General features: G+C 40.9%; 1 protein-coding gene across 3 annotated transcripts in view; it reads left to right on the forward strand.

Moving 5' to 3' along the window:
* PDS5A (PDS5 cohesin associated factor A) overlaps positions 1 to 13,845 on the forward strand; it is a 118,700-nt gene that overhangs the window by 41,493 nt on the left and 63,362 nt on the right. For all 3 annotated transcript variants that reach the window (XM_075567727.1, XM_075567737.1, XM_075567748.1), the window contains exons 3-7: positions 2,050 to 2,253; positions 7,135 to 7,221; positions 8,770 to 8,867; positions 10,029 to 10,155; positions 13,432 to 13,512. In XM_075567727.1, coding sequence (XP_075423842.1) covers positions 2,050 to 2,253; positions 7,135 to 7,221; positions 8,770 to 8,867; positions 10,029 to 10,155; positions 13,432 to 13,512 — 597 coding nt within the window. The remainder of the gene's footprint in view (positions 1 to 2,049; positions 2,254 to 7,134; positions 7,222 to 8,769; positions 8,868 to 10,028; positions 10,156 to 13,431; positions 13,513 to 13,845) is intronic.

Below are 13,845 nucleotides of genomic sequence, written 5' to 3' on the forward strand. Positions count from 1 at the left end.
ACACAGGGGTGAGAGTGTGAGATGTAAACTTAGCAAGGACTCCGCAGGGGTTTTGTGGGGGTATGCTGTCAGTGCAAGTGTGTGAGAGTGAAGTAGGTGTGTGTCACTGATGTCACTGTAAGTTTTGTCCAATCAGTCGTGTGGGAGGTGTGTGTCACAGTGGGGCATACCTCTTGGCCAATGAGTCGGGGTGGCCACGGACCAATCACATTCACCGCAGCTAGTACCAACCTTTCGATTTTATATATTAAGATGGTGAGGGTTTGTGATCAACTACAAATTACTTTTCACAAGATAATTAATTGTGATGATTATGCAAAGTTTACTTTTTATAGGACTTTTTTCCCCACATAAATATATCTTGTACACGTTTTTGTTTTCAATTCAGAATAGTGATCTCGTGTAATTTCATTATGCTATTTCGTAGGTTGACATATTCGAATAAGCCAACACACAAATTGTTCAATGTTTTCTTATGCATAAGCTTTGAAATGTCTCACCTGTTCTTTACGTTTGATAAAATATGTGGGCTCAAAAGAATATGCAAAGGAAAACCTTGTAAGATTTGATAATGTTGGTAGATTTATAAGATATCAACATACAAAATATTTTCCCCTTTCTCTGACCAATGTGACTGCTAGTATGCTTTATTTTACAATAGTCTGTATGTGGTTCTGTTAAACTGTTATGGAACAATGAAGATTGCCTGTAAATCAATGTAAAAATGTTGCATTTAAATTAAGTAATAATCCTCTCAGGTCAGGGCATTACCTAGCCATTAATGCCCAGGGAGGATGAGTTGAAAATGTATTATTAAAAAATAAAAACAAAATACCAATTAGCCGTCCATCCGCCTGGTCCTCTGCCCACTTCTGTACTTACCACCCTCATCTATCCCACCCCAGGATCTCTCCCCTCTCCCTGCCAGATGGTTTAGCTCCCCCCCCCTGCTGGTTGTTTAAGCTCCCCCCCCCCTCCTGCTGGTTGTTTTAGCTCCCTCCCCCCTGCTGGTTGTTTTAGCTCCCTCCCCCCACCCCCCCACCCCTGCTGGTTGTTTTAGCTCCCCCCCCCCCCTTTGCTGGTTGTTTTAGCTCCCTCCCCCCCCTTGCTGGTTGTTTTAGCTCCCTCCCCCCCCCCCCTGCTGGTTGTTTTAGCTCCCCCCCCCCTTCTGGTTGTTTTAGCTCCCTCCCCCCCCCTTGCTGGTTGTTTTAGCTCCCCCCCCCCCCCGCTGGTTGTTTTAGCTCCCTCCCCCCCCCCCTGGTTGTTTTAGCTCCCCCCCCATCTGGTTGTTTTAGCTCCCTCCCCCCCCCCCCCGCTGGTTGTTTTAGCTCCCCCCCTGCTGGTTGTTTTAGCTCCCCCCCCCCCGCTGGTTGTTTTAGCTCCCCCCCCCCTGGTTGTTTTAGCTCCCTCCCCCCCCCGCTAGTTGTTTTAGCTCCCTCCCCTCCCCCCCCCCCCCCCCCCCCCCGCTGGTTGTTTTAGCTCCCTCCCCCATGCCGGATGGTTTATCTCCCTCTCCTTGCCGGATGGTTTTGCTTCCTCCCACCAACGGGTCTACTGCCCGATCCAGTAAGGTAATAAATCCCTGCTCTTTGATTTGTCCAGGTGCCCAAAATGTGGACATTACTGACTATTAATATCTGACATGACGAATCAGAGCAGGGATCTCCACAATGCCTTTAATTTTACACCGTATGGTCTATACTTTTCTCTCTCTTGCTATAGTGGTGAAACAGGATCACTGAGTGCTGCACTAACATCGACAACTGCATTAGTTTCAGCTCTCCACGTGTCCTTGGTTATGTCAATTTTACTCCGTGCTTCAGTTATCAATAGCTAGCATATGAGCTTTGCTGCTCAGGTTCTCTTTCAACTTACAACACGTACTTTGCTGCGCCATTGTTCACACTAACTAGTTGGTCTGTATTCACATTTGTTTGTTTTAATCACTTATACAGTGTATATTATATTTATATTTATTTTGATATATTCTAGCACTGCAAATTGTATTTGAAAAATGTAGGTGAACCTCTATTCTTCTCTTTCCTGTAGATGGTGGTCAAAACCTTCATGGACATGGACCAGGATTCTGAAGATGAGAAACAGCAATATCTCCCTCTAGCCTTGCATCTTGCTTCAGAATTCTTCCTCAGGAATCCCAACAAAGATGTCCGCCTACTTGTGGCTTGCTGCTTGGCTGATATCTTTAGAATATATGCCCCAGAAGCACCCTACACGTCTCATGATAAGCTGAAGGTACGATTTGAGTGAAATGTCTGCATGATCAAATTTTTTTTTTTTTACCTCAAAGATGTCAGGAAATTGTTTTTGCACACAATCAGATTGAAAGCTTTTTTTACGCGTAGACAGTTGCCCACTTCCTCACCCCCTCCCCCCACACACAAAAGTTGTACTTATTGCATTATTTGTTTTATTTTGATTCTATCTTCCTATCACCCATTAGTAGTTGTTGGTTTTTATTTTGTATCTCATTCGTGATTACTGCAGATTTGAATCTATCCTGCCTGCTAACCTTCCATTAGGCATGCATCCAGCTTTTTAATGAGTGTTTTGTTTAGTGTTGCCATGACATAGCCATGGAAATGTGAAATTGTGTGTCTGGAGATGCAATATGGCAACCAAGAGGGTTACCAGCAAAGTGTGTGAGGGTATTAACCGGTTTATCAGTGTGCTGTTGAAGTAAAAAAAAATCCAGATTCTAAGGCCTTGCCCCCGCTGCATGCTACAGCGTCCGCTGTGGCGGACGCTGCGCTCACGAGAGACCTCCCCGCAATGGTGCCGGGCCCGCTGCGAGGGGGGGGCCGCAGCGCTCGCGCGAGAGCTACTCCTGCTCTCAATGGAATTGAGAGCAGGAACTCGCGTCGAGCGGCTAGGCACGCCCCCCGGCGGTTCAGCCAATGAGGGCGAACCTGCCGGGTGACGTCATGGCCGCGCCCCCGTCACTCCTCCGCCACGCCCCCCCCGGTCTCTGCTCCTGCAGTGAGCTGCAGACCGGGGAATCGCCGGAACGCGCTGCCAAAAGCGCGGACGCGCATTACAGCGCCGGGGCCTTAGCCTAAAGCTGTGGTGGTCAGCGTGATTAGCTTCTGCAATCCTTGAGCTGGTCCACACATTGCCTTTTTGTATGCGGTTAACAGTCAACAGAGATGTTACAACTGCGGATAGGTGCATTTCAGCGCCCCCTGTCATCTGCTTAATGCTAGCACCACCCCACTCCATTTCTTACACTGGAGACTAGTGATTAGCACAGGAGTATTTTTAAGCAACTGAAGGAGCAGGGAGAAACTACAGTCTGCAGCAGCAACATCCCTGCTCACTCTGCCCTGGGGAGAAAGGGAGAGTGGACAGCTGGAAGTGAATCCCCCTGCAGGCTGCATGTAGCCCCCAGCCTGCCTGTTGCCCACCAATGTTCTAAATGTTATAAGAAGCAGTTGTATCTGTCATTGCAGGTCAATATGAATAATTTGTGTTACTTTTGTACAACCCTTGGTAGTCGCTTAGACGTCTGAGCCATGGCCATAATCTGCTCTGTTCTTGTAGGGCAGGAACCGATATGACACAACTGTGACAAGTAGCCGTTAACCCATATTATTCTCAGGCTTCCAAAGAAGCCTATTACACTGCATGTTCTCCTAATTATGTCTCTGGAAAAGGGAATCTGTTGGTTACTGAAAGTTATTGAGTATTTTATATTCCCTGATTTTTAAATCCAAAATACATTTTGTCCTCTTCCAGACCCCAGGTTGTAAAACTGTTAATCTGTAAAAAAAAAAAAAAAAAAAAAAAAAACACGGTCAGCACACACCCCTTTCTTGTTGTCCTGAGCTGGGATAAAGCTTCATGTCTGATACTCGCACTTTACATTCATCTTGGATTTGTATGTTTGTAAATCTCCCATTTCCTCCCCATGGGAACCCTTTTACAAGGCATCTATAGTATCTGTTCACAAGGCTGCATTTGTTAATGCATAGGTGTTCTGTTCCATGTATTTCCCATAAACTGGTCTTATTTTATGGGGATGTTTAGGAATTTATATGCACAAGTACTGTACTAACTATTTTCGTTCTATTAAATCTAAAATTGAATAAGTGTGGTCTTTAAACTCTATTTGAACTTTTTTTTTAATATTTTTATTTTTTATTTTTACCTTTGACGTTACTCCTTTATCTTTGGATGTTTTTTACCACCCAGTTTTGTTAAACGTGTAATTTTCTTGGAGCAAGGTGACCAAGAACTTTTATGCAAGCTCTCAATTTCCCCTAAATATACTATTGTTGGCGACCGTGGAATTGAGGGACTCTGGATTTTTGGTGTGCGCGTGCTCCTCTTGGCGAAATGGGACATTTGGTCGCAGCCTTTTCACCGTGACCAAATGGCTGCCACAGCCAATCCGGTGCTGGAACCACCGCCGGGGGTTTGCAGGTATGGTAAGGGGTTAATTTACAGGGGTTTTTGCGGGTTTTAGCTGTTGGGGTAGGGGGTTTCAGGGTAAGGCTTAAGTTAGGGGGTTTAGGCACTGAACCTTAGTGGCGTTGTGACCGGCGCCAGGGTGAGTCGCAGCGAAGCGTGAAACGGCCACGACCAAATATCCTAGACCCCCTCTTGGTGCCCTGCAGGAAGGTGAGCCACAACTGAGCGGATAAATTTGCTTATACCCTTTTCTCTCTCACGTGTGGGTGAGCGTGTATGTGACGGGCGACAGAGCGGTTGGATAATTTTGTTTAATATTATTATTATTGGTGCCTTAGTGCTTCTGATTGTGCCTGCAGGATAAGTTAGTCCCCATCAGGGACTAAGCTTGTGAGTCTTGAGCACAGCTTCGTCCCCAAAGACGGAACTTATTATACATACACCAGACCGTTCCCTACTCCTCACTTTAGTTCTCCATTTTTTTTGTATAAGTTTGTGAAAATATAGCTACTCTACATACACTTGACAACGCACGCTCTGTATTGTGTAAGTACTCTAAGGATGAGCTGGCACAGGCTTTAATGGACCATGACGAGGCTCTGGATGCTTTTCTGTGCCAGGATTGAGCAGTGAGGCAGGGTAGCTTTGCCCAGGAAATTGCCCAAGCGTCTTGGTGCCCAGAACCAATACTCAGAGCACACCAGTAGTCCTAATATCCACAACGACTTGGACATTTATCTGCAAACAGGATTTGGTGAACATTGAACCAGCTGTATACTTGCAGCTCACCTGCTGCATCAGCAAGGAACAGCTGAGCAAGAAGCTGCAGTGTGAAATATGGCCACTGAGCGACAGGACAGAGGCTGAAAAACAACATTAGCTGGAGATTGACAGACTCCAGAGGGATACCCCGACACAGCAGCAGAGATGCCAGCCTTTTTAACCCAGTGCAAAGCACTTCCCTGTTCTGGAGAAGGTGGGCTACCGTCACATCTTTTCACGTGACTTAAAAAAGAGCAGCACGGAGTACCAGCTGCCTTGTCATCGGTGGGGAAAGCATTTAACCCCTGGAAGTGAAGGCAAGGTCCTGTGATGTTTTTGCGACTCTTCCAACCTATCACAATATGTCCTCCTTTCCCTCACGCATGTCCACGTTAGTGTGTACAAGACTGGTATGTTCTGTGTAATTTTTTTTGCAGTTAGGCCTTGCAGCCTAACTTTGCAAGTTATAAAACAATTTTAAATTATAAAAAAAAGATAAAATATTAACTGTTAGAGCAATTTTTTTATATTTTAATGGGACACTGATGTTTTCAAGGGAGACTTGGGCCTCATATTCTTTCAGTACCAACAGGGTTTGCAATGTAGTGCAGTGTGCACCAAGCCCCCTGTGAAATGAAGTAGTTAAAGAAATTAAGCTCTAGAAAATAACATGACCAACACCTCTTTCCCATTGACATGGTCTATCAATATTGGAGTTCAGGGAGTTTTCAAGCTTGCAAACATGTTTTCATTTTGTTAAATAACCATGTTTGCAGCAACTGACTGGGCTATGTGGGGTTGTACAAATGGCAGATTTAAAGCTCCCTCGTCACATGGACCAATAGGAAGCCGTGACGTCATCCCTTGCAGCTTCCTATTGGGCCCCCATAACCGGGAGCTTTAAATCTGCAGAGCTGTTACTGGCATCCCCCTACAGAGATTAATAGCTCAGGGAAGCAGGGGGTTCCCGAAGCAGAAATGAACACGTTTCACCTCCAGAGAGCCCCTTGAGGGGAAAAACTTTTTGAATGGAGCATATGCTCCTTTAAAATCTAGTTTGGTTTATTCAAGAACTCGATTGATAGCTTATCTCTCTGGTTAATACAAAACGGCATTCTGGTTGAGAAGTGAATTCATGCATTTTCTGTTACATTAAATAAAAATTCCACTTGGGGTTGCAGACTTGTCCGAGACATACAAATGTAGTCAGGGATTTTGGGTAATGACAGGCAAATGAGCACTCGGTGAGTCACTTTACTTATCCATTTTGACATGGAACCCTATAAGCTTATACCTGCCGCATTAGGCTGCGCTTATAGCGACGCGACGTTGCGTCCAAACATGCATTGCCGCTGTCGCGTGCGCTTATAGTAAGTACGGAACGACGGCTTGGTCGTGATCGCTGGAAGTAATCTCAATTTGATTTTTCCAGCAACCGCAGCCTGACGTCGGCATCGCCGGCACTATACGCGTAGCCGTACACTGATTTTCTGCACAGCCCAAGTTAAAGTGCATAGCCAGTAAACCTACTTGAACAGTTGTTTCGACCTTTTGGGTCTCATCAGTGTGAGGCTGGTTTACTGGATTTGCAACGTGATGCTGGTAAGTGGTTATAATCGGTTATTTAAAAAAAGCTATATGGGGGGAGGGGGTTTAAAATAAAAAATGACCCTCCACAGTACAGCAAATAAAATACCACTATTGCATGAACAAATCCTGCAGTGTGCTGAGTATTTTAAGGCAATAACTGTCTGTTCTACTACTATAAAGAGAGCATTTGTGGGTTGAAGCCCTCCAGGGGATTATAATTGACAGCCAAATGTATTTACTCATTCATTTACCTAATCCCCTCTGGTGTTTGCTTCTTTTTGTTTGTAACAGGCCAGTTCAAAGGCTGAGCATGTCTTGTGTTTTTTCACTTATTGCTCTTAATTTCTTGCACAGGATATATTCTTGTTTATAACAAGACAACTGAAGGGTCTGGAAGACACCAAGAGTCCACAGTTCAACAGATATTTTTACTTATTAGAGGTAAGAGTTTCTAATTTTAATAAAGCTGCAGTTAAAGCAATATTCTACGTGTTGTTTTTTTTTTTTTTTTTTTAAATAAATCAGTTCTGTACTATGAGAAATTACTTGCAGCATTTAAAAAAACAGACAATTTTTTTCCCCTGTATTACAATGTAATAAGCCTTTTTTTTTTCTATAGTAGACGTTTACTCAGTCCCATCCCCTTGCTCTTCTGAAACAGGCTCTGGCTCATCCCGGTTTGAGCCCAGTCCTCTCTAGCAGTGAACCAATTGTATCTTGTGACTGCCTGGTCACATGATCTTCCCCACAAAACTTTTCATCTTTGGTCCTCTTCTGCTACACTGACAAGGATTTAATGAACCCCGAGCCGAATCTTTGCTTATCGATCACGGGAGAATGGATCGATCGGCAACTTAACTAATCACTTGTCAGTGTGTAGATTGTGTTGCAACAGGACAAAAACTAATCACTACTACTGGAACAAGAATAAAAAGCTAAGAATGCCTATTCCGTAACAATTGATTATTTATTGGTCATAGAGACAAACAAAGCGCAGGTGACGCCTCACCAACGCGTTTCATGCCATAGCGCTTGGTATGCTATGACGCATTATCTTTATTGATTTAACTATTGAAGATTGGGTGTATTTTATTTACACTTTGCCATTTCTGGACTAACAACTGTTTATTACCTTTACATCTGTGTATTATGAGGTTTCCAGGCAAGAGTGTTATTACCACCTACCCGAGGGTTTATTCACAATACTACATACAATGGTCCTTCATGCTGGAACTTTTTTTCATTGAATTACTGTCTGTATACCAGCCCTTAGTACTACATATTTTTTTCTATTGTGTAGATTGTATTGATGCACATATTGAATGGGAATTTTTTTTTTTTTTAACAGCTTGAACTGCTGCTTTAAGTGGTGTGTGTTGCCCCGAAATCCCTGCCGCACTTATCAGTTCATTGATGGTCTTTATGGGACAAAGGGGCTTGTGCGTTTTGATTTTGTATTCATCCCACTTCTGCACAGTGGTAAAAATTCTGAGCACTTAAATAATGTTTGAAATGTTGATGTCTCATGAGCCCTGCTAGTAAAGTATCCATCTCTGAGGAATATTTAATTGAACTTCGAGGGCATTTGTTAAACTCCCGGAAACATTGTCATTTGATACTTTATGTATATATAAATCTCAAAAAAAAAATTGTTCAAATATTTAGCTTCTCCCATTAATTTAGTTCATTTTGGAAGTGCATGATGTGTTGCCAATACTTGTGCGGCAAAGGGCTTAAAGAATCGTGACTTTTTTTTATATTTTCCTAAAGCAAGTGATATACTTTGATTCACACATTGTGTGATGCGCTTGAAGATTCTGTCTCTTTAGCCTTTACCATGTAATAAACCATTGTATTGTGTAGCCAGAAAAAAAAATTAAATCGCGATTAAAAATTTAAAAAAAATAAATTGTTCCTGTTTTTGTACAGTTAGTGTTCATGTACTAATGTAACAGGTTCTAATACTGCATCCTTTTTTCACATTTTTAGAACTTGGCCTGGGTTAAATCATATAACATTTGTTTTGAGTTGGAAGACTGTAATGAAATATTTATTCAACTTTTTAAGACACTCTTCTCCGTTATCAAGTAAGTCACATTTCTATTTATTTCATGGTCTGTATAAACTAAAGTGCAGCACCCATTGAATGTACTGCGCAAACGGATACGAATGGTGTTGTCCATCAGAATTAAGCCGCACAATTGCATCTTTTTATTTATTTATTTATTTTTTAAAGAAACTTTGTACCTGAGCTCAACAGATCTCCCCTGCCCCGTTCCCAAGATACTTACGGTTTGTTGCCAGGCCAATAGGAAGCCACAACGGCTGGTGATGTGACTTCCTATTGGATCACTTTTCGGCTCCATATTTGGAAATCCAGGAAGCAGACCTGTAACAAACTACATTTCTATGAAACCAGAAAGTACATGGAACTAAAAATGTATTTTGGTTATGCTCTGGAAGATTCCAGTACACAAGTTGTGGTGTGTTTAAAAACAAACCAACTTTGTTTTCTATAAACTGAAGGGAAAAAAATACCTCTGTGTATTCTTTTTTTTTTTTTGTGGATATGTCCCCTGCAAAAACGTGTTTTACACAGGATTGCATAATAAGCCTTTATATCTTTCTCTGAGATTAGGTGCAGTTTCTGTGCCTTCATTGGTTTTGCAACTGCTATGACACTTTTTGTGCATCAGCGTCAATAAAAAAAACACTTTCTTTAAATTGAAAGCACTAGAGGTTCTTGGATCTTCAAATGCAAGAACACCCTGCTCCCCCCCTCCCCTTTTTTCTCTCTCTTGGAATCGCACCACTTGATATATATATATATATATATATATATATATATATATATATATATATATATATATATATATGCAAATATATATATATATATGCAAATATATATATATATATGCAAATATATATATATATATGCAAATATATATATATGCAAATATATATATATATATGCAAATATATATATATATATGCAAATATATATATATATATGCAAATATAGCTGTATGCTCATCTTTTTTGCTTTCCTGTGGAGGGTTTTTGTCACTTATTTTACTCACCATATCTTAACTCAGTATTATGTTTTATATATATATATATATATATATATATATATATATATATATATATATATATATATATATATGCTTCATGATAATTTGTAGCAATGTATACATTCATGACGTGTGCGTTGTGCTAACATCTGCATTGCTGTATATTTTGTTTAGTAACAGCCACAACCAGAAGGTTCAGATGCACATGTTGGATTTAATGAGTTCCATTACCATGGAGGGAGATGGTGTAACACAGGAACTGTTGGATTCTATTCTCATTAATCTTATCCCTGCACATAAGGTCAGTAAAATCTGCATAAAAGCTGTTGTAGGAAACTGAATAGCCCCGTATATCCAGAAGCACGTAAATACATTTGTGATTGTGCAAAGAAAAGCTTCTAAAATGATGCATGGTCTACATCACCGATTCCAAACTCTATTCCCCAAACGCTATTCTAACAAGCCTGGTTGTAAGGATATCAGGGGCATCATATGTTACTATGTTTTAACCCAGCGGTGGCCAACTCTAGTCCTCAAGGGCCACCAACTGGTCAGGATATCCTGGCTTCATCAAATGTGGATGTCCTTATCTGTGAGCCACCTGTGCTGAATTTGGGATATCCTGAAAATGACCCGTGCATGTTGACATTTTTATTTTGAGCACCGCTGCTTTAATAATGATTAGTATTTTAGTTCTCAAATTTGACATGGGATATATCTTGTGTTACATTTAATTAATCTTACAAGTAAGTATATTGTATCCTTGATAGTATTTTGTATCTCGCATAATAAAGGGCTACTAGTGCTCAGACAAGCTATAGAGAAATGCAACCACATGTGTCAAATATTTAAGCTATGTGTCAATCTTGGTGGTTGTATGATGGACCCAGACATATCTTTCCAGGACAAAGATAAAAATAGGAAATTAGTTGGGGTCTTTAAAAGCATTGATTGTCTAATGGGGGAAAAAAGAGAATATTTGATAATTAGAAGAAACGAAAGGCTTGGTGAGAAGATGGCCCTCCGGAAGAGATCGGCTCTGCTGATCCCCTGCTTCATATATATTTTTTCATTTATTTGTTTTATTTGTAGCGGCACTGCGGGGTCACTGGGCGCTGATCTGCAACCCATTGTTTCTTGGATATTTGTAGTGTAACACACAACTAGAAACCAGAGACACAAATGGAAAGTTGCAAGGTCCTCGTCCCAATGACGTTGCAGTTTTCTATTGACCTGCAGAGATAACCATTTTCCTGTTCACATATTTTCAACCCGGGCAAGTATAACTTATTGGCCACCTGGCCAGGGTCTCGGGAGCATGGGATGGAGGCGGTGCGGAGGTTGGAACACTGAGATCAGGTCCTACCCTACTAACCTTGCCCCATCAGCCAAAAAAGAGGACCACATTTTGGGTTTCTTAAAGGGTCTTGAGTTGCAAATATGAGGATTTACAGGTCTTCTCCCCTTCCCCCACCACTCTAATAAAAATATGTCTTGGAGAGAAAATGTCGGCGTATAAAATAAGCTCATAACTTTTACTAGAATACCTGAACGAATGCCACCTTCGCTGTTTCATTAAAATACACATGTGGATATCCAACTTGATGGGTTAATTTTGAATCTAGAAGGTGAAATGGGTATCTGAAATAAATGTAATCAGCTGAGCTCCCTTGCAATAAATAAATCTTTCACATCCTTGTGAATTCTATCGAATCCCAAATATGTAGTAAACTCATACAGGCACGTGTAGCGTCTTCCTGGCCACACCCTCTTGCGTAATGCGCAGATTTTTTTTTTTTAAAGTTACACACCAAGGGCTTTACTTAATTCCAGTGTCAGTGTTGTGCACCTAGGGCAGTGGTTTCCAGACTTTTTTTTGGTTAAGGAACTCTAAGTGAAATTCTGAGGAACCCCCAACCAGCTCTAATAGCAACTCTATGATCAGGTGCATTGTAAATTCTTCTGTATTTGATACAATTTTCAAATGACCAGAGAATTACAGGGAATCCTTTAGGGATGCCCGGGGAAGCCAAGGCTTCCTAGGAACCCTGGTTGAAAAACACCGATCTAGGGCTTTAATCACCCAACAATCCTAGAGCAGGTCGCCCTTGGGTAACCCCACTTTTAGACAAACACAGAAAAACAGACTGTTGTTGTTCTTTGCCTGACCTCCCATTACACAATACCATGTATTTTTAAGATGCAACTTCTAACTGAAATTCATTTTAAATACTTGATATTTTAACGGTCTTACCATGACACAACCTAGGGAAGCTTAATACATTAAAATGCCGTTAAAAGGGCATAGTGTGACAATTTTTTTGTAATTTAGTGTTGCTTATCGAATACGATACAACTGTATTAAAAAAAACTAGAATTTTAATTGTACGCTAAATACAGTAAAACTCATTGCAAGAAGGCATGGGGAAGGGGTTTTGATAAAAACGTAAACAATGGTTTTTATTTTAAAACCCCATAGTCTTTTTAATGCATTGATATTTTGTTTTGTGTGTGTGTATTGAAGCAAAAGGTGGCACTGTGTGCTCATTTGCATGTCATTTCCCAGAATCCCTTGCTGCTGTGGAAGCACTGGGTGCTGGGTGATAATGCTGAAAGGCAGGGTTACAGACCTGCCTAAGACATGCAAATGAGCATACAGTAATATTTCCTTTTCCTATATATTGCGCACATGCACATTTTCTAACAAACGCCTGACTTATTCGATTTCTATGGATAATAAACTTTGGGGGGGGAGGGGGAGAGATGCTTTAAAAAAAATTGCGTTGATTATCTCCCTGCTACTGTAGACCACTCCCTCTCCGGGGACCAGTCGAGATGTGGGGGAGCACACAATCATGACACCACATAACACCACTACTGAAAGGCAAAAGCTCTTCCTAATTCTACCTTTTCAGGATATTCTTATGGTTGAATACTTTTTCCACAAAAATAATTTTAAACATGTATTGTGAAGAGTTCATTTGTTCCTACTATTAGTGATACATATCCGTATCACGCTAATTTTCTTGATTTGGAATCTGTTCAGTAGGAAAAGACTAATTCTTTTTTTTTTTTTTTTTTTTTGAGTGAATGTTTAGTTTTATTTTAAATACCTTCCCTATTACGGTATGACAAATTAAATGTTTAATACCATAATGCAATTTGTTCCTGAACATCAGAGATGGGGGTAGGGATATGCTTAAGAGGAATAGGGCAAACAGAAGGCAAAGCAATCTGATTGGGGAAAGGGAATTAAACGGGTGCCAAGTTCTCATTTAAATTTCTATCAATGCCATCTAATGCTATCTGATTATGATATCACAATAATACAAATGTTCTATTTAAACTTATTCTCATTTTATTATCACAATATAATGATCATATCGGTAGATTGACCATCTCCACTTTCATTTTACGTTCCTACATTTGTTGTACTATCTGTACAATCTAAATCGTGCTCTACCAGTGAAGTCAAATATGTGTGAACCAAGCCTAACACTTCTGGTGAGATACATTAGCTTGTACTGTATGGTGCGTTGGTCTGGGTGACGTGTTTTTTTCCTCTGTCTGTTTTCAGAACTTAAACAGACAAGCATTTGATTTAGCCAAGATTCTTTTGAAAAGGACGGTTCAAACGATTGAACCATGCATTGCAAATGTAAGTACCTGTGAAGTACTAGTGGGGTTAAATGGATTTACTGTACACAGGTTAGCTCTTCAAAACTGCAGTTCCTCCAATAAAGACAATGGGGATTGCTAGCTTAATTGCAGTAGTGCAGATGAGGGCTCTATGGAACGTGCACACCTACTGACACCAATTGGCATTCTTGTAATTTTAATAAATAATTCCTATCGACTGTGTACTTGTCTTGTTTCTGCAACGGACATCAGTGTTCCTTAACAGTCAAACATGGGCATGGGTGCAATATTTTCTACCCTTTGTGTCTTCAAAAAAACATGAATGTCAATTTGTTTTGAATTTAACTTTTTT

This window comes from Ascaphus truei, chromosome 1 (assembly GCF_040206685.1).
Source record: "Ascaphus truei isolate aAscTru1 chromosome 1, aAscTru1.hap1, whole genome shotgun sequence".
Lineage (NCBI taxonomy): Eukaryota > Metazoa > Chordata > Amphibia > Anura > Ascaphidae > Ascaphus > Ascaphus truei.